The following is a 21,195-nucleotide window of genomic DNA, read 5'->3' as shown; positions in this document are numbered from 1 at the left end:
CAGCCATGGTCAGAAACCAAATTACTAAGGGACCACCAGGCTAGAGAGGAATGCTAGCTAACAGCTAGTATATCAACTACCAGTCATGTGAGCAAGTCAAAAACCTTTAATAACATCCTACTTGATGCTGAAACATAAAAATCATTCTCTCTAAAGTCAGGAATAAGATAAAAATATTTGCTATCATAACTTCATTCAACATTATACTGGTGATTCTAACCAGTTCAGTAAGGGAAGAAATAAAAGGTATTATAAGGACTGAAAAGAAATAAAACTGCTGTTATTTTCAGATAATATAAACCTCTATATAGGAAATGCAAACTAATCTACAAACAATTAAAGATTTCATTTCTCTCCAGTTTATATGTAGATTCAACGGAACATCAAGTAGCACTTTCCTACTTTGAAGTTTGAGAGCAAAAGTCCAAAAATAGCCAAGGACTTTCACCTTTAGAAGCACTACCAAGTAATGGGACTCATCCTAGCAGCTATCAAGACTTATTATAAAGTTATAGTAATCAAGACATTGTGTGACTGACAAGGGATATATAACTGACAAGAGAAGCAGACTAGAGAGCCATACATATATAGAAACCTCATCTATGATGAAGCTGACATGGCAGACCAGTTGAAAGAAATGAACTCGCTTCCATATTGGAAAACAAATAAATAAAAACGGGTCTCTATCTCACAACATAAACAAAACCTAATTACTGAAAGATCAAGGACTTAAATGTAAAAAACAAAACTTTAAAACTTAAAAATTTTATACATTGTCTTTAAGAAAAAGACAAAACCAAACCAATAGATAAAAAACAAACACAAATAAGCATTAAAAAAAGACACAATAATAGACAACAGATGGAAAAATAATCGGCCTTATTAGTAATCTCATGAATGAATTGAGAACACAATGAGATACCATTTCAGGTTATCAGATTTCTAACATCTTGAAAGTCTTACCACATAAAGTATTGGCAAGGAACTGGATAATGAGTACTCTCATAGCCCAACAGAAGTACATCAAATGTAGAAAATGATTTGCCATTACCTAGGAAAGTTAAACATGGTTATACCCTAAAATACAGTAATTCCACTCCAAACAATCCTAGGGTATTATTACTCACTAAGTCACTGCTGGCATTTTGGTGGAACAATCTGTGCTGTGCATTTCAGGAGAGCTGGCATCCCTTTCCCATTATATGCCAGTGGTGCCCATCAGCCAAAAACACGTCCATAATTTTTAAATGCCCTTTATGTGAGTAATACTAAACCTAGCTGAGAACCACTGTCCCAAAGGAACTCTGATATATATGTATCCAGGGTATGTTCTTATCAGTATTGTTCATAATAATAAAAAGCTACAAATGATGTCCATTAATTAGAGAGTGGCTAAGTTGTAGCATATGCATGCAAGGGAACACTGTAATACAGCAATGAAAATGAACTGCAAAAACATGTTGGACAGCAACAAAAAAATGCGGGTAGCTGAACACATACAATATGGTTCCATTTAAATCAAGTCTGAAATGTACAAAACTAAATGTGAGTTGCTCAGAGATACATAACTTTGTGATAAAACTATAAAAAAGGGAGTGAATAATTGATAAATTTCAGGATAGATGTTCCCACTGGAAAGAAGGGAGGGGTGCAATAAGGAAAATATACACAAAGGACTTCTGTTTCTTGAGCTCAGTCATGGACACACTGGTGTTTGTTTTATTATTATTCTTTAAATTGTACATAGTCTATGGTATGTATAGTTCATAATTTTTAAAAGTTAAAAATAAAAACCTTTCCATATAATGTGTCAACAACATGCAGAAGCAGCTATAAAGATGTGTTAAAGGCAATGATATAGTATCATTCCCTGAGTGGTGTCCCTATCATCTGTGAAAGAACAGAGAAATGAATGAAGCTGCTGACAAACAGTACGAGCCTCGGACCACAACCTTGCAGTATGTTTTTAACACTTTTTAACTTTTACTCCCCTCACTACATTTGCTAACAGGATGAGATCACAGGCCAACAAAAGACCAAATGTGTAAGTACCATCTCACATAGTTGGAAAAAACAGTATTCCACATACATACATTTCCTACATAACTAAACCCAAATCCCTAATCTCTCATATTTGTACAGTAATTAAGAATTCATAACATATATTCTCATCTGTTAAAATAAATTTGACTGAAAGCCTACTATCTACCAGGCCCTGTAGTTAAGACACAATTCTTGCTCTTTAAGAGCTTACCACCCAGGGATAGGTAGGCAGGTGAGGGGAAACCAAATGTAAACAAGTACCACTTAGCTCAATGAGTACTGCAATGGATTTAAAGAAAACTAAGGAGGTGGTCAATTCAACATAAGGCACAGGAGAGTTCATAGACAAGCTACATGTTGCAGAGTTATGAGGAATTTGCCTGGCAGATTTGAGAAGAAAGGAAATTCTAGAAAAAAAATGGACCAACAAAGAACAAAGGCTGGGGGAACTAAAACACTTACCTGAAACTCTCTTAGGAATGTGAAATAAGTGGGGTGGGGCAGGGAATGCCTAACTAGAAAGACTGTTTTATCCTATGGACAAAGCCACGGAAGGGCTGCAAACAGTAAATTTGGTTTTAAAAAGATTGCTTTGGCAGCAGGGTGAAGAATGGACTTGGAAGGTGTGGTGCAGAGTCTGGAGGCATGGAGATAAGGTAAATTAAGATAAGACAGAAAATGTCAGTAATTCAGAGAAGGATGAGAACCTAAAAAAAGGCAGTCACCTAGAAAGACCAAAGAGAAAAGAACAAAATTTACAGTTATTTGAGAGAGAGAATTAAAAACGGTAATGACAAAATGAACAGAGTAATTGAGAAAAAGAAGTCACTAAAACTGAGACACAGTGGTTAAAAAGGTAGACAGGAATCAGAGAATGGTGTTAGAAAACTCAAAAAGAGATTTTCAGAAGAAGGGAGGGGTCAATAACTTGAAATAATACAGGAAGCACAAGGAGAGTACACTGAGAAACCAGTCCTCGGATGTGGCAGTTAGGAGGTCACTGCTGACCTATCAGCAGTTTCAGTGAAGTAAAGGGACAGAAGTCTGACTGAAGCAAACTCAAGTGAAGTCATGCTAAGGAGGATAATTCTTTCTAGACTGGTTGGGAGATAGTCATGCTTTTAAACGAAAGACTGGAGCTTACTTCTGGGCTGCAATGAAAAGGTTGAAAGTATGGCAAGCAGAAGGTCCTAGAGGCAATATGAAGGGATAAGATAGGTCAAACAAGCAGTGAAATTATACAGAACAAGGGGAGGGGCCTATCTTGAATGAGAGAGGCATTCAGCTCAGACTGTTCATTCAGTAATTTCATATTACTGAATTTGTGACATTTTAAAAATCTGATCCTATCAAGTACCAGCAAGGAAGTGGACAATGAGTACTATGTGAAGTGCTAGGGGATACCAGATGTTCCAGTGTTACTGAGGGCCTGACTTCAAAGAGTTCACAGCTTAGTGGGCAAAAGACAATAATTTTAGTATAACATCCTAAGTGTAAATATACTCAGATAAAAAGGCTAGTATGGTAGCACAGAGGAAGGGCTGGAATTTAAGGGTGTTCCTGCTTGATATTTTCTCCATGAAGTAGAAAGTGAAGTTATCTGCTAAGTTTTTTTAGGGGAGTGGAGAGGTGGTAGGTGATGTGTAGCAAAGGATGAATGTTCAAACAGTTGCTTACATAATAAATTTTATTCAAGATTTATTATGTACTGGGTACTGTAATAAGTGCTTTTATACATATTACCTCTTTGATTGTCAGAACCTTTTACTTTTACCAATGGAAAAAACTGAAAATTACAGGTTAAAAACTGAGAGGTGCTAAGGGCTACACTGAGATTGGAAACTACTTTTTGTAAGTAGCAACAATGTACATGATCCTGCAATTTTCTCCTGCTACACCAGACCAAGAATAGCAATTGATCCAGCATTGTGGGTTTATAGGGTTAGAGAAGGAATAGCAGAAGGGTGAGAGAAATGGGGAGTCAAAGATACTGGGAAGAGAGCAACTTAAGTAATTGGTCATTTGGTCTATGGTTTAGGGAAACAAGGAGACTCGGAAAAGAAATGAAGGAATCAAGGAATTTGAGAACATTTAGCAGTAGTAAGAAAAATCAGTAAAATATCAAGTTAAGGGTAGGATTTATTAAATTTCATTGATGAAAGATGACAAGGGCCAGAATGGGCCATGGCATTGAGTTCCTTAAGAGGAGGAATGGGAGTCATATTGGATGAAGTCACATTCTCCAATTTTCAATGTTATTTTCACTATTCCACAGCTGCCAATACATCACAAGCCTTTACCCATCAACATTTGGTCTATTTTTTTACAATTATGTAATTCCTTGCCTTAATAAATGAGCATGCATATCAATTTAAAACTTTTCTTTTTAATGATTTTAAGTCACCGTTATTATCATTAAATTGAGGAATATGAGTGCTCTTCTAGTTGGGGATTCTTCCATCTCTTCCTTTGATGCAGCTTTCAATTTTCACTGCTGTCAGTATACCCGGTACTAATTAATAATTTGTTATAACATGGAATAAACTAAATGTTTTCCAAGAATATTCTACACCTAATATTGTATTATCTGAGGGTGGTTCTACTTCTTTTCTATGGATTAAAGAATAGGCATCAGGCTTCCCTAGTGGCGCAGTGGTTGAGAGTCCGCCTGCCGATGCAGGGGACACGGGTTCGTGCCCCGGTCCGGGAGGATCCCGCATGCCGCGGAGCGGCTGGGCCCGTGAGCCATGGCCGCTGAGCCTGCGTGAAGAATAGGCATCGTGGGGAGTTCCCAGGTGGCTTGGTGGTTAGGATTCCGCGTTTTCACTGCTGTGGCCTGGGTTCAATCCCTCGTCGGGGAAGTAAGATACCACAAGCTACTTGGGGCAGCCAGAAATAAAAAAAAAAAAAAAAAAAAAAAATAGGCATGGGGACTTCCCCGGTGGCACAGTGGTTAAGAATCCGTCTGCCAATGCAGGGGACATGGGTTCGAGCCCTGGTCCAGGAAGATCCCACATGCCACAGAGCAACTAAGCCCGTGCACCACAACTACGGAGCCTGTGCTCTACAGCCCTCGAGCCACAACTACTGAAGCCCGTAAGCCTAGAGCCCATGCTCTGCAACAAGAGAAGCCATTGCGATGAGAAGCCCACACACTGCAACAAAGAGGAGCCCCTGCTCACCGCAACTAGAGAAAGCCTGCGTGCAGCAACAAAGACCCAATGCAGCCATAAATAAATAAATAAATAAATTTATTAAAAAAAAAAAAGAGTAGACATCGTAGCAGGGCTTTTATACTTCGGAGTGGATGAGATAACCCCAAAATTACTTAACTCACTGGCTAATTGGAGTTCTAGATGTTATCGTTTTTCCAAAAACCTCCAATTAACATTGAAATTTACTACCTTTTAACCCATTATATAAAAATGTTTTTCTTAATATGAAGTACTATTCGTTTTTTGGAGTGGATTTGTAGAACAATTATAAGCACCCTAATGATTATCATTACCTCTTTCTTGGCTTCTTTTTTGGGATCATAATCACTATCGTTTCCATCCATTGGGTGTGTTTCTTCCACATCATCATCACTGAGAAAAAACAAAGATTAATAAACTTAATTCACTTCCTTTCATTCTGTTCCAGTGCTCTCATCAAACTGCAATATACCTGGCTAATAATTTTACTAAATATTCCCCAGGCGTTGTCCTTGGGAAGATGAGCTTTTATAGTTTAGATTTCTGTAGTGTTTAGAAACATTTACCCTTTTAGGTATATAGAATCATTTAAGCAAACATTTCTAGCTAAAAACAGAGACCCAATAGGAAAGATATTTAGAAAGAAATATCATTTGGGAAAAAGAACACATTTATTAATTTGATATAATACTTATTTTCCAACTGGAGAACTGAAATAATAAGTTATTATATCAAATTAATAAATGTGTTCCAAGTGGAGAACTGAAAAAATGATCTTTTATACTACCAGAAAGATACAGCTACAATAATGTGGACCTCAGTTACTCAGATAACTGTGGAAAGACCATCTGCCAGAGAATATATTTCTTAATATATTCTAAATGTATGTATTGAATACATCAGTACTGAAAGGAAGCATTTGTGATTAGTTAAATACAACTCACATATAACTCAGTTGCAAGGTTTGCTGGCTATGATTAACAGTTAAAGAGTTGAAGAGAGTTCTTACTGTTAAGATTTCTGATCACTCAGTTCTCGTCAGAGTAGAAACATGAATGTAAGGATAAGAAGCATTTACACTGTATTGTGATAATTGTTCTGCCTTAGGAAATACAAGCAATACCGGTAACTACATAAAGGCATTCAACCCACCTGTCACCCTGATTATGTCTATTGGCTAGTTTACGAGCCTGGCGATCCATCAAGCTTGTCCTAGATCGAGTTTTTTTCCAGGAATAGTAATATTTCACAAGGCTAGCAATTGTCTTATCTGGAAGCTTGAAAAAAAAATCATGTTAATATCAAGCAAGTTTATTCATAAACTCTGATTAACAGAATGAAAAATATTTCTATTATTCTTTGATACTTAGCAAACAAAAGCATAGACAAAAAATATTTTCCCAGGTACCTTTATGAATTATAGAGCTAAAAAATGCAGCTGTAGTCATAGCACCCCACCACACCTATGTCACTCACATTTCTAAATAAATATTCCTATTTATTCTGAGCAGGGAAAGGAGAGATAAAATTAAAATGATAAATGATGCAAATAGACTTAAGCTACAAAATGACTAATGATCATGCACTGCTTTGTCATACTGGCAAACAAGCACACACACTTCCAATTAAAAATGTTCTCTTTGATTATGGAAGACACTTAGATATATTTGCAAACATTATCTAATTTCCATTCATTCAAGTTAAAAGAGTTTAATGTAGCAACTTCTCAGATTTATATTATTTTGACACAATACTAGAAATTTAACAACTAGAAATAGCTCTTCTTTAAATAAAAAAAAAAGCAACAGCACCTGAACAATGTTGAAATAATACAGAATTTCTAAAAATTGGTTTTCATATCCAAAGGAATATAAATTTGAAAATGAAATCCTAATGTTAGAAAAATGAAACATTTAAAAATAAAATTGAAATTTTTTTCCTGAAATAACACGTATTTAATAACTCTATTAAACATATACTTAAGTCATAATAAATGTTAATTTATTACAATGAAATGACACATAATGATCATGCATTAGAATAGCAGAAAATAAGACTATGTAAAATATACTTATTTAAAAATATTTTTAAAAATTAAAATTAGATTGGAAAACTTTTTTGTTTTTAATAATTAGGAAGTGTTTAACAATAGAATAAGGTTATCACTCAGGTATGAATCACAGTAAGAGCAAAATTACCATACCATTTGCTGAATCCTGTGAAAGCTCTTCCCATGAAAACTAAAGGCTTGTTCAAATAGGACTTTATCTTCCACTGTCCACTCATCCGGAAAGGGAGTGAAATTAGGGAGATCAGCAAGGGACTTCTCAATGTTATGTTTATGCCAGAACAACATGCCAAGTGCCTTTGAAGAGAAATCATTCCCCTTTGGTTTTAATGGACTTATGTTCCATCACACTTAAGAGAGTTAAACACAAATTAGGTTAAAATCTTAAGCCTATGACTTCAACTGAAGATACACTCACAGTTTGGGGCTTTTAATCAGGGGTGCCCAGGTAGCAGACCTCATTTATTTATTTCTTTTAATCAGGGCCTCAGAACAGTAAATGTTCTTACATACCATATTTGCTGTAGAATCTAGAAAAAGTGAGCTGAGGAGAGTGGCTATAATTACTAAAGCAGGTTTGTAGGCTCATATCAAGACTTTCACTCACATTTATTCATTTGTCAATGTGTAGAGAAAAATATGCTAAAAGGAAAAATAACCTGTAAGTCAATACTTAAATGAAACTATCAATTATAACACAAAACTAGAAGTGCTCAGTCAAGACTCAGTAGAGAAATATTTATGTTTTAACCTGTTAGAAGTGTATCATGGGCTAAATACTTCTAAGAAGTAAGAGTACCTCAACTGCAACTTTAACAATATTTTACCACATATATTTTTTAATGTTCTTTATTATCATAATATACACAAAGAATTATTATGAGGCATATTAATAACTTCAATGACTTTATTACCAAATCATAGGAAAGCCTGAAATGGATAATTTCTAACAATTCAACAACTTTCCCTTCTATTGTAAGTAAGCGGTAGGTCTTTATCTTTACTATAAGGTACAGAGTATCATTTAGGGGATAAAGATTTATTTTTTAAGAAGAGATACAGCAACTTTTTAAATAGTGAGTTTTAAATTTCTGTACTTTGGTAATACTCCTTGAAAACGAAAATATGTATAGTCACATTTTGAAGGATTAACCTTCTCAAACAAATATTAGAACGCAAGCCGAGGCTTAAAAACAAAATACGTAATCAAAGTCTTCAAAATCCACAGAATAGTTAACTACATTTAGATAAACATCTCAGTTTCACTGAAATGACTTTCTATTATTTAATCATGTTACTAACTATAAAGTTAGCTCTTAATAATCCAGGTTACAGAAAATTCACTTTATATTAATTCTGATAAAGTTTGATTTTTTTACTTAGTCAAAATGAAATTTAAGAATTTCTATTTCACTTTTACTTTTCCATGTTCTCCATTCCCTTATTACCAGGGATAATGAACCATATGCCATATATATCTCTTTTTAAAGTTATCTAATTTTTTTAAAGCCCTTTGTGAATGATTTCCTTCAAAATCTAAAAATCTTAAGTATTTCTTTAAATTAAAAGTTTAACTTTTAGGACTTTTAGGTTAAAAAGTCAAAGAGAATTACCTCTACTTAAAAATATTTTCCCTTTTTCTTGAGCATCTGCTAGAGTAATCCTGAAGGCTTTCAGATACTTGAAGAACTCAAAACAGATAAGAAACAGAGGTGTCGAGAGAAAAATGTTCAAGTCCTTGAGATAAATAATGTTTATAAAAGCAAAATCCTTGATGATGAAAGGTCAGACTTTGCTAGGACTTTTGTAGTATCTATAAAGTTGGTTGAACTTATGCAGTTTCTTAAGACAGAAACTATCATGAGATGTTCTTTGGATTTGATAAATACTGAGGCAAACTTTAATATTAAAATGTTTCTCTACATACCTGTTCCACATTGTAGCCATGTTTCTCCTTTGCAATTGCAATATATTCATCCACTGTAATGAAACAATGTTATATAATTAATTATTCTCATTTACTTCATTTGCCCGGTTGACTCTTTTTTTTTTTAACAAAGCAAAATTTAAAAACAATTACACTCTAGGGGTAAAAAAATAGCCAAAGTCATTTTCCATGAAATACTATAAAAAAGACTTTCACTTCTATGACCAGGATCAGAAGTTCACTTGGTTTAAAATTTTACTTAGTATGAGTTATCTCTGTGACCATACAGCATCTACTTATTAAATTCACTGACATTACTATAATTATTTTTGTATTAAAAAAAAGACCAATCTGTGGTTAGCCAATAAAGCCTAATTACAGTATAAAATATTAGGTAACTTCTATGGCAGTCTTTATTTGAAGAGACAATTATTTAAGACCCCATCTCATGTTTAGAGTTTTCCCAAAGCTTTTACCTTCCCGTTTCTGATTACTGTATAAAGGATGGTTTATCTATAGTTTTGCCAACTATACATAATTACAATTTATATATACTTCAGTATTCCTAAAATTTTCTTCAGCTCTTCCGGCTAGCTATACAAAAGATGTTTGAATATTCCATTTTTCTTCATCCTCAATTATTGTAATCAAGCCAGTAGAGTTGTTTAAATAAGCAGTTTCTATGATGATATATATACTGGCTATTTCAAGGCTTCATTGCTAAGAAATCTGCCACTTCACATTCAGCAGGACTCAGTTTTACGTGAAGTCCTTCTTGATCCTATATTTTATATATATATATATATATAAATTCTTTAAGCACATTTTTGAGAAGCAGTGGTTGAGAATTCTGATCCTAGAACAGCTGGGCTACCTGGACTTGGTTCCCAGCCCTGTCACTTGTTTTTGGATTTTAGGCAATTAACTTGACCTTTTTGTACCTTAGTTTCCTCACTATAAATAGTGATAAAAATAGTACCATATTTAATACTATTCCTCCTAGGATTAAATGAGCTAATATATGTAAAGTGCTTGAAACAGCATCTGGCCCATTTTAAGGACTTTCTAAGAGTTTGCTGTTATTAATAGTACAGTACAGTTTAATATATAAATATGCTATTGTAACAATAATGCTGTTAAGATTAACTAATTTTTATGGATGTTATTATATCTCCCTAAGACTGGAAGCTTTTGATGAAGAAAATCCAAATATTATATTCTATTTAGAACCCATAGTACTTAAACATATGACAGGTCTAAACACATGCTGATTAACAAAAATGTCTTATAGTCCTACAAATAGAAGGCTGAACAATACCAATCACCCTGTGGTTCTCAACCCTGGCTATGCATTAGAAGCAGTAGGGGAGCTTTAAAAAAGGAAGTCCTGGCTCCACCCTCAAGATTTCTGATTTAATCAGTTTGAGGTAGAGGCCAGACATCAACAGAATTTTTTTTAAAGTTCCCCTAAGTGATTCCAAGCACAGCCAGGGATGAAAGTCACTACCCTGTACCTTCAGTTGGATATTCCACATGGACACACCACTACCAGGACATGTTGGCTTTCTGAATTTTGTTTTCCATTTTGCTAAGAAATGCACCATTGTATAAAACAGTGCTAAAACAGCAAACGCCAATGACACCCTAATGCTCAGTTTGTGACTGAAAACCTCTGCCTATAATGAAGATTGAACCAAAAAACCTGATCACCTCTTTCAGGTTTCTCAGTACACAAAATGTACAATTTTGTGTTTTCTGTTAAGAATACCTCAAGGGTATATAATTCCTAGGTTACCAGTTAGACTTTTTGCTGGTATTCTGAAGCTCTTAAATAGGAAGAATTATCAGGTATGCAGAATAATACCCCGTTTTCAATTTTTAGTTCTCTTACTGCATCAATAAGTATGACTAGACTTACTATGCACATGATATATAGGACATCATTAATTTTCATGAAACTAAATAAACCATCATGGGACATCTTTAAGATTTAGTAAATATTTTTAAAAGACAAGCTTATTTTGCAGCCACTAGAATAGCTGTTCAGTGGTTTTTGTTTGTTTGTTTTAATAAATCAAATGATAACTGAATGGAGGGGTGGGGATCTTAGTTTTGTTACCTGCACGTTTCCTATATCTGATGTGCCGCAAAGGATCAGGTCCGCTACATCACATTGAAGTCTAAAGCCACACCATGATTCAAGAAGTGCATGGTCAATGATCCAGAAGGTCTCCGTCCAGAAATGGAGAGCACAAAGATGACCTGATTGATGGCTGCTGAAGTCAGTTCTTTCCCCTTTCCTCTTTAAAATGGTAATGATAGTGGGCTCTTGGAAGTTTGAAGGCATTTCTTTACAGCTTCATATACTGAGGAATAGCCTGTGCAGATGTCTACATAGTAACTCCCTCCCCTGCTTGAGGATTTAAGCAGCAATGCCATCAGATCCTAGGTTTTTTCAGTCTTCCTGGGCCTGACACAAATTGGAATGATCAACCCACTATCTTTCAAAAGGAAAAACATTCTAACATAACAAGCTCCATCAAAAAAACAAAACGAAACAAAGACAAACTGATTTCTTATGAGAATCTAAAAGACTCAAAAACAAATATAAGTTGCATTTTGAATTGGTTGATAGATTCCCTACTGACATAAACATTCAATTTCAGAAAACTTACATTTGGCATCTGGGATACTGTGATATGGAGACCATACAAGCATTCCTCCATTGTCTTTATCGGTGTACTTTGTAGCACCTGGGGAAAAAATTAATTATTTTGAATATGATGAACTTTACATTCAAAATAAGTATAAACAAAGTAAGTTTTATTTCTATTTTAGTACAGTACCTGCAAAAGAGGACAAAGAAACAAAGTACAGGAAAACAAAGGAAGGAAAACAGATATACACTAAATATAGTAAATATACCACTTATAGATACCAACGAAATTTCACAAACACTGAAGCTTACCCTCTTTAAATTAAAAAGAAAGACTTTATTAAGTACATTTTATATCCCTACTTCTTAACGGGTAGTAAATCTGATTTAACCTTCTATACGTTACTTAGGAGTCATTAAAAACTCTGGCTTTAAAACTAGAGCAAATACCTCAGGTGATGAGTTAATTGTTTTGCCCATATCTAAATGGGCCAAGATTATTATAATTTTTAAATACCTGTATATGCTTTTTATGGTTTTTATTTAATCTTGTTCTCCTTGCTAGGAATCTGCCAGTTATTCCTTTTTAATTTCATTTATTACTTTTTATATTTATGAAAGTTTGTACTCTGTGTAAGAGGAAAACAAAGTCAAACCATGGAAAAGTTAATAATGCTATTTCTCCTTAATGTAATCTAAGTCTACCTGTAATCTAGAAGCATACTATTGCTGTTTCTAATTTTTTTTTTTTTTTTTTTTTGCGGTACGGGGGTCCTCTCACTGTCGTGGCCTCTCCCATTGCAGAGCACAGGTTCCGGACGCGCAGGCTCAGCGGCCATGGCTCACGGGCCTAGCCGCTCCGCGGCATGTGGGATCCTCCCGGACCGGGGCACAAACCTGTGTCTCCTGCATCGGCAGGCGTACTCTCAACCACTGCGCCACCAGGGAAGCCTGCTGTTTCTAATTTATTTCTAATCGGTTATAATCTAAAAAGTCAGAAAAATCAAGCTCTATTGAAACTGTATGTAAGTTAAGAATAGACAGAGGGGCTTCCCTTCCCCGCTGGCGCAGTTGTTAAGAATCTGCCTGCCAATGCAGGGAACACGGGTTCGAGCCCTGGTCTGGGAAGATCCCACATGCCGCGGAGCGGCTGGGCCCGTGAGCCACAACTACTGAGCCTGCGTGTCTGGAGCCCGTGCTCCGCAACGGGAGAGGCCACGATAGCGAGAGGCCCGCGCACCGCAATGAAGAGTTGCCCCCGCTCGCCGCAACTAGAGAAAGCCCTCACACAGAAACGAAGACCCAACACAGCCAAAAATAAATATATAAATTAATTTATATATATAAAAAAGATTATTAAGGAATAAAAAAGAATAGAATGAACGAAAGGCCTGACACAGCTATCCCAGAGCCAAGTAAATGCCAGTAGGTTCTGTCTTTAAATACTCGATGGTCCTTTTCTGGTTTCTTCCTACTTCTTAGGTGCATTCAAGTTAATTAAAACTATGAGCTGTTGTGGCCTCTCCCGTTACGGAGCACAGGCTCCGGACGCGCAGGCTCAGCGGAGAGGCCCACATACCGCAATAAAAACCAAAACCAAAAACAAAAACAAAAAAAACCTAAGAGCTGTTGATAGCCACCAGCAACTAATGCCTAGAATTCCAAAATTACTCACAGAAAACATTAATATAATTCTGAGGTTAAACTGTAATCATTTATAAAGTTATAAGATATTCAGAATAAAGAATATTCACTTCCAGGGGTAAAAGTAACTACTATTATACTCCCAACTACAGACTTTGTCAAGCAATAATTTAATGTCATTCAGCCGTTCTTTATTTTTGGAGAATCATAACACATCACTACTGTATATTCAATCAACAAATTTTAGTTAGAGAATGACACACTGTTAGTGCAATATGAAGCTAAAATTGTTAAGTTATGTATGTTTTACTATAAGGAAAAATTAGGTATGGAGAAAAAAGTATTGACACAATACTATAAAAGTATTAGAAAAAAGCATAATTACAAAATAAACCTAAAAGCAAAACATTGCATTTTGTCATAACTATCTTTAATAAGAGGATAAAAATAGGAGCTGAGAATTTAAGAAAATGCAAGTTAGGAGTACATTATCTAACATTTATATTCAATAAAAATAAATTTTAAAAAACTTCTTTAAAAAATATTAAGATATATATTTAATTTTTAACCACATAAAATAAAAACACAAAAGCAAAATAGCTAAACCACTCAGTGGAAATAAAACAGACATCTAAGTTGATCAGAAGCCTTTATTTAATTAATAAAATCTATTGCTATTTCTAGTGAGTATCCTAAACTTCAATCCTTTAGTATGGGACTGATTCATTTTCAGCATGGACTGTGACAAAGATAATTTAAATACTACTTAAAAGAACATGGAATGCAACAAAGAAAAGGCTTCCATTAAGTCTCAAGTCTTGATAGCATACATGCTTAATATTTAGACATATTTCCTTGCATCTGATTCTTGTATTACAGAAAATCTGAATTAAAATATTTTTATTAAATATCTCTTCTTAAACAGATATAAACTTTTTTTTTTTTGTATTCTTGCCCATGAAGAACAACAGTTAAGTTTCCTCAAAAATTCTTAGCACTGTAATTAAGGGCCCGATCTTCTGACAGAAACTGGCATCCAAACTGTGGAGACTAACAGCTCTTCTAACATGGGTGTATATATCTGGAGTATAGAGAATGCCTAATTAGGCATTTCACAATGTACTTTCCCTGACTACTCTTGAATTGGGCTCCACCATTTTCAATCATATATGTGTCCCACTAGGACCAAAAGATGACTGATGTTTATAGGAAATGAGAGATAGCTTAGTATAATGGTTAAGAGTGTAACCACTTATAGAGCCAGACTTCAGGTTTGCATCCCAGCTCTGCCACTTCCTAGCTTTGTCACCTTGAGCAAATTTACTTAATCTGTCTCTGCGTCAGTTTAACCCATCTTTAAAAATAGGGATAATGAGAGCACCTTCTTCACAGAGTTGTTCAAAAATGAAGTGAATTCATATTTGTAAAGTACCTGGCATGTGGTAAGCACTACCTAAGACTTATGATTACTACTATATGCTTACTGAAGACAGTTCTTTAAGTTCCCTTCTTTCTGTACTCTGGAAAGGCTTCTTCTTACCTATCAATCAAATAAAAATATAAATGTATAAAATCTCATGGGGCTCTAACTCAAACGGCTGATGACCTCTCTTACCAACCCTTTGAAAATGAAACTGAATAGCTGAAATGACTTTTTTGTTTTACTGACAACTCAGACCTGATTCCTCTCCTATAAAAGAACAGGAGAAAGTAACTTGCATTATTAAAAACACTTTACCTCTCAGGATGATTTGCATTCAGTAAAGCTTTACCCTTTCCATCATAAAAGTTGAAGTAAACCAAAATATTTAAAGGACACAAAAACACAATTTTTATTTTGCTTTTATCTATAACAATGTTTAAGATTATACCTCAAAACTGTCTGATATTCAGAAATAATACTGAGAATCCAATTTGACTCAGCAACAAAATAACCAAGGCCTTAGAAGTAGCCTATCTTCTGAATGGATCAAAAATAAACAAACCAAAACTTAGACAGCAAGCAACCACAATTTTAAAAGACTATAGTAGCTCAACAGCTATGAAAATAAAATTATTGAGCAATCAGTTTTTTTAAGTATTAAATGAAACAAAAGTTCAAGCCTTCTGAAAACTTTTAGATCTCCTTAACTGCAGTTGGTAAAATACATTTATAAGACCAATTTGGGGAAAACCAACAACAAAAGTATAATTTTGATTAGGATTTCTATACAATAGCAAGTTCAAAGTAAGTACAAAAATATAAATCTTCTATTTCTTTGAAGATTTCCTTTAAGACATTCCAACTAAGGATTTTGATGGAAATCATGGAACAAATATTCTATATAAAGAACTTAAATATTGAGATCAGTAAGACACTCCAAATATTTTTAAAATATACTTAATTCACCAATTTCAAACCAAGGTAAACAAAGACATTCCAAGCAGTACACAAGCATTAATAAGTTTTCTGGGAATCAATTTTCAGGACTTCAAACTTCCCTATGTTTTCTTTCCCAAGACAATCTGCCTGAGAAATCACCTGCAGTCTAAGCTGTACACTTATTCTACTTCTGACCTCCTTCTTCACAAACACCCTTCCCTCACTTTAAAAAAAAAAAGGCAGGTCTCTCATCCATCCCAAATCTTACAAGAGTACACTGCCTAAAATTTAAAAACCTCTATGATGCCAAACGAACATCAGCAAAGCTCTCTTTTACTCAAGGCACCATGACTATTACAGTTTTAATTAATTACACATTAATTATAATAACTCAAGCCAGAAGAGATTTAACACTTAGAACCTTATGTTCACAAGAATACATACTATGACGGTAGAGAAATTGGATAGGTGATCAATAAAGCACTTTCAAGCACAAAAATGTATTATAAAATTCTGTGAGGAAAATGCATGGAAATGATTTCAAAAACAAAAGGAACAATGTTAGGAGACTGTTCATATATTTTATAAAATAGATACTACCACATTACTATCGTATTTACATTTAATTGGATGCATTTAAAATAAGTATATAACAACTTTATTTCAAAGTGTTAACATTTTCAGTACACTGGAGATTACATTTTTCAACTAATAAACTCAGTGACAAATAACAGATGTCAACTTAAAAATATGTGAATCTGTTTTTCCAAATTTCTTCTACGAGTATGCAGGCAAAATATTTTGAATGCCACTGCTTTATATACATGAATTTTTACTTAATCTTGTCATATAGTTAAGAGTATCTCCCTTTTACAAATGAGAAAACTAAGGCTTGGACACATCAGGTACCCAGTTCATCCAAGGTCACTATGCCATAGTGGCTAAAAGGCATATGAATAAGAGGTAAGACTCTTAATCACCACACAAAACTGCTCCTCGTGACATAAGCATAGTCAGTAGGCACTAAATAAAAGTTGGGGAGGGCCTAGCAAAGAATCAAAAGGAAAAGAGTCACCTAAAAAAGAATCAAAAATCCTCTTAGTAAATTTTTATAACGGCATTCTTAGCAATGGTCCATCAATTAACATAAACTGTTCCTAATCTCCTAACTTCAGTAATTCCAATTTAAATCTCAGTTCTTCTCATATTTTGTACAATACTCATTTTAATAATTCATTCTTTCTGTGCTTAATTTCTATCATCTCCTCCAATAAAAATAACCTCCACAAAAAAATCCTCTTAATTTTCCTACATTCTGATCATCATAATCTTGATACCTCAGGAATTCTTCTTCCAAATGACTTGGATGGCTATGGGTGGGCAATCTTCATGAAGACAGACTGAGTGGTTTATGAGACTAAATAGTATGAAGAAGAGAAAAGGAGAGGAGCTGACCATTTCTCAATTTCTATCATTAATTAATAAACATCTTTTCCTCTTTATCTCTTCCAAAGAAATATGTTTCTCACCCAATGATATTGATTGACGTGGAGTAAAAACTTCACACACCACCACAACACTTAGAATAAGATAGAGCAGTGGTACTATGTTGAATGGCATACAGGCTCAAAATTTCCTTGTAAAAGGTGTCTAATAATTGATAATCTACATTTGCTTGACAAGATTTGCCTATAACAACTATAGAAAAGCCCACCTAAGTTTAAATGATAACTGGTTTTAGTTGTGTCCTTGGGTTCAATATTCTGCAGATTATTAAGGAGAAAGTGAATACAGGCATAACTCGTTTTATTGTGCTTCACAGATATGTCGATCAAGTCTATCAGCACCATTTTTCCAATAGCATTTGCTCATTTCATGTGTGTGTCACATTTTGGTAATTCTTGCAATATTTCAAACTTTTTCATTATTGTTACATTGTTATGGTGATCTGCAATCTTGGATGTTACTATTGCAGTAAATGGTTAGAATTTTTTAGCAATAAAGTACTTTTTAATTAAGGTATGTACATTGCATTTTTAGACCTAATGCTATTGAACACTTTTATATGCACTGGGAAAACTATAATTTGTGTAACTTGCTTTATTGTGACATTTGCTTTATTGCAATGGTCTAGAACCAAACCTGCAATTATTTCTGAGGCATACTTGTAGATGAAATTAAAGAATATCATATTTGTCCTTATTCTAATAAAAAGTATCAACTATAGTCTGAGTAAATTATTGAGAATATAACTTTAAAAATTGTAATATTTGTGATTTTCCCCTCAAATATTCTACTTAGACAAATATTCTTAGACAAAATGTAACGTAAATTGGATAATACAAATAGTGGCCATGTGAAACCACATAAAAAGTATTCTGTGCTTTCAATGAATTATTTTTCAAACTTTGAAATTTGTTCTAGTTATTTGTTTGCTTGAAATTTTTTCCAAAAGTTGCTACAGTGATCAGGCTATGGCATGCATAAATTTGGTCTAGCATGAAGTCTGGGTCTTAAATACAAGATCCTAATCAACTTGTGTACAGTTGTCTATGAAATATAAACCTATCTAATGGGGAAAAAAGACAGGTATGCTTATTACGCTGCTGAGTTCTAATGTGGAAATAAGTTTATTCTAGAAAAAGCAGGATACCAATGAAAGCCCCAAATCAGAAAGGAATAAATGTATGCAGAATCATTCTTCACAATTATGAAATTTAATCTTCATTGAGTAACTGCCATTTGTCCACTCACACAACCTTGGCAAGAATTCCCCTAAGTATTTTTGTTTCCATTTTACAGCTAGAGAAACTGAGGTTTAGGGAGGGCCAGTGACTTGCTCAGGGCACAAAAATAAGACATGAGTGATTAATTCAGTCTGTCTTAAGCCAGAGCAAGCACTTTCCAAATGTCAAGCTAAAACCTGAGGCAGCACTGTAATATGAAAGCGCCATGCACCCACTAGCTACATTAATAAAGAAAATTAGTTTCACAACAGTTAAAATTATTTGAAGCCCTCCAGCACACACACTGATAGCTTTTGAATAAAATGTATCAAAGCCATGTGATTTAGAAGGCAGCTTTTGAATAAAATGTATCAAAGCCATGTCATTTAGAAGGCAACTCTGATCTAGTGAGCACTCTTGTATCATTGTTTTTACGTGTTGAAAAATAGCCTGCACTGACAATCCTTTTAACACACATTATTTTACCCTCTCCCTTGGGACAAGAAAAGCTGTCTAAACCCTAAAAATCTTTAAATGGTTGGTAAATATCACTTTGCATTGCAGTAATGGGCAGGAGAGGAATGAAAATACCCACCGAGACCCTATAATCAAATAAACATGCTATTTCCCCCCCAAGAAATACAAGTAAGCCCTATTAATATCTAATATAGAATTCGAGAGTCTGACAGAGACACATTACTATACGCGGGCAATGGGCAAAAACAAGAAGCGAGGGGGTGGGGAAGCCCCTTCAAAGTCTGCCCAAAGCCTGTACTGAAGAGGGTCTGTGGTGGGCTGGGGGGAGAAGGAAACACGCTCCACTCCGAGAGGCTCCAACAAGGGCGCCTCCATATGCGGAACTCTCGCCCAATCCCCGTCCAGGCTGAAATCCCGTGACCGCCAGAGAGCCTGTTTGGAGAAAAGTAGACAGGGAGCCCGCAAGCTGGGTTGGCAGAGGACGCTGGAACCTGGCTGCTAGGGGAGAAAATGTCTCCTTGGCAGCTGCAGTCACTGTCCTGTGGTCTGACTTCCCAGGGCTGGCTCTGGAGCGAGGTGTGCCTCTGGCTTCTCCCCACCCTCTTCCCCCAATCCCATTCGCTCCGCGGCTCCTACACTCCGCAAAGCTGTCGCCACCAAAGCTACACCACCTAGCCAAAAAGAAAGAAAAAAGAAAATCCCGTGTGTGCGCGGGTTGGGCAGGGCTCGCCCTCGGCTTCGGCCGGTGACAGCAGCCCGGGGATCGCCGCCCTGGCAGAGCGCGGGCCTCCGCTCCCGGGGGCCGGTGGTGTGGCAACTGACATTTGCATGGTTCTTCCACACACAGCCCGCACACCCTCTCCTCTAGCTCTCGGCCCCGCAGCCGCTCCACCCCCGGCCTCCGACCCCCGAATCCGCCGAAGGGCCGTCTTCCTCCGTTCACCCTGGGCTCAAGCGGTAGAAAGGTGATGCCACCAGCGGGCAAGTGGCCTCCAAAGGAACCATGTTAACCTTGCAATGCACACATCTGCCCACACGCCCTGTGTCACAGCCCTGCCAAGCGTGACAGCCTCCCCGCCAAAGATGCCTGTCCATCCCAGCCCCGCATCTCCTCCCAACCGCACACCCGGACCCCAACCCCACCCGCCCGCCCGCTACCCCTTCCACCCTAAACCAATCCCAGAAAAGGGGAGACAGGATTTTGCTTAAGCAAACAGATCTACCTGGATCAAATTCAGGGATCCGAGCTTGGTATTCAGCTCCGACTCTCATCCCAACATCTGCAAAGCAAGGTCAAAAAAGAAAAAAAGAAAAAAAGAAAAAGGCGTGGGGGCAGAAAAAGAAAGAAAAAAGAAAAAGGAAGAGACACTTAATAAAATATGAAAATTGCTGAAGGGAGGAAAGAAGCGGCGGGTGGATGGGAAGATATTAACTCCGGGCACTCCGGGAGATGGCAGCGGATGGGGGCGGGGAGCTGGGGGGGGGCGAGGGCGGAGGATTGGGCGAGGGCGGAGGGACGGGGGTCGCGGCGGGTGCTGCTGCACTGCACCGGGAGTTCGAGGCTACCGCAGCGCCCGGGCTCCGAGGGGAGAGAGGGCGGGAGCGCGGCGAGGGGAGGGGGCTGGGGGAGGGGAGGAGGGAGGGGGGCAGGCGGGCTGGCTGGGAGGAGTTCGAGGCTACCACCGTGCTCGTCGTCGCTGCTGCAGCCGCTCTCGGGCTCCGAGAAGTGCAGCCCGCCGTTGGTGGACGAGGCGCCGCTGCCACCGCCGCCCGCCGGGCTCTTGGCGCTGCCGTTGGCCGATCGGTTCTTCCCCAGTAACTCGGGCCCTTTCTCCATCATGCCGGGCATGGTAGAAGAGGGGAGGGGGAAAGGTGAGGAGAAGAGGTAGGCGTCAGGGTGAAGGGGGAGATGGCTTACGAGCGTGGGCGGGAGGGAAAGGAGGAGGAGGAGGAGACGGCGGTGGCGGCGGAGGAGGAGGAGGGTGTTAATATGGAGCCGCCATAACCGCCCCGGTCCGGCAGTAGCGCAGTCGCCTCACAACAACCCGCCCCGGCCCCGCCTCTCTCCCCTCCTCCTCCGCCCGCCGGCCGCCCCGCG

The 21,195-nt window shown here is 37.0% G+C and overlaps 1 protein-coding gene across 8 annotated transcripts in view; it reads right to left on the bottom strand.

The window, feature by feature from the left end:
* RCOR3 (REST corepressor 3) overlaps positions 1-21,195 on the bottom strand; it is a 50,686-nt gene extending 29,491 nt beyond the window's left edge. The window contains exons 1-7 of one of the 8 annotated variants that reach the window (XR_009537077.1): positions 20,778-21,195; positions 20,321-20,377; positions 11,908-11,985; positions 9,233-9,285; positions 7,441-7,602; positions 6,390-6,514; positions 5,552-5,630 (exon numbers count right to left, since the gene is read on the bottom strand). Coding sequence is in view for 6 of the 8 variants with exons in the window: in XM_060130842.1 (XP_059986825.1) it covers positions 5,552-5,630; positions 6,390-6,514; positions 7,441-7,602; positions 9,233-9,285; positions 11,908-11,985; positions 20,321-20,377; positions 20,778-20,946 (723 nt within the window). In the remaining 2 variants the exon portion in view is untranslated. Of the gene's footprint in view, positions 1-5,551; positions 5,631-6,389; positions 6,515-7,440; positions 7,850-9,232; positions 9,286-11,351; positions 11,703-11,907; positions 11,986-20,320; positions 20,378-20,777 lie in introns of those variants that run through there. The other 7 variants (XR_009537076.1, XM_060130850.1, XM_060130842.1 and 4 more) reach the window with 7 other exon arrangements.

The sequence above is a fragment of the Lagenorhynchus albirostris genome, chromosome 2 (genome assembly GCF_949774975.1).
Source record: "Lagenorhynchus albirostris chromosome 2, mLagAlb1.1, whole genome shotgun sequence".
Lineage (NCBI taxonomy): Eukaryota > Metazoa > Chordata > Mammalia > Artiodactyla > Delphinidae > Lagenorhynchus > Lagenorhynchus albirostris.
Note: the sequence above shows the minus strand (reverse complement) of the source record. Positions and strands in the feature narration are given on the sequence as shown.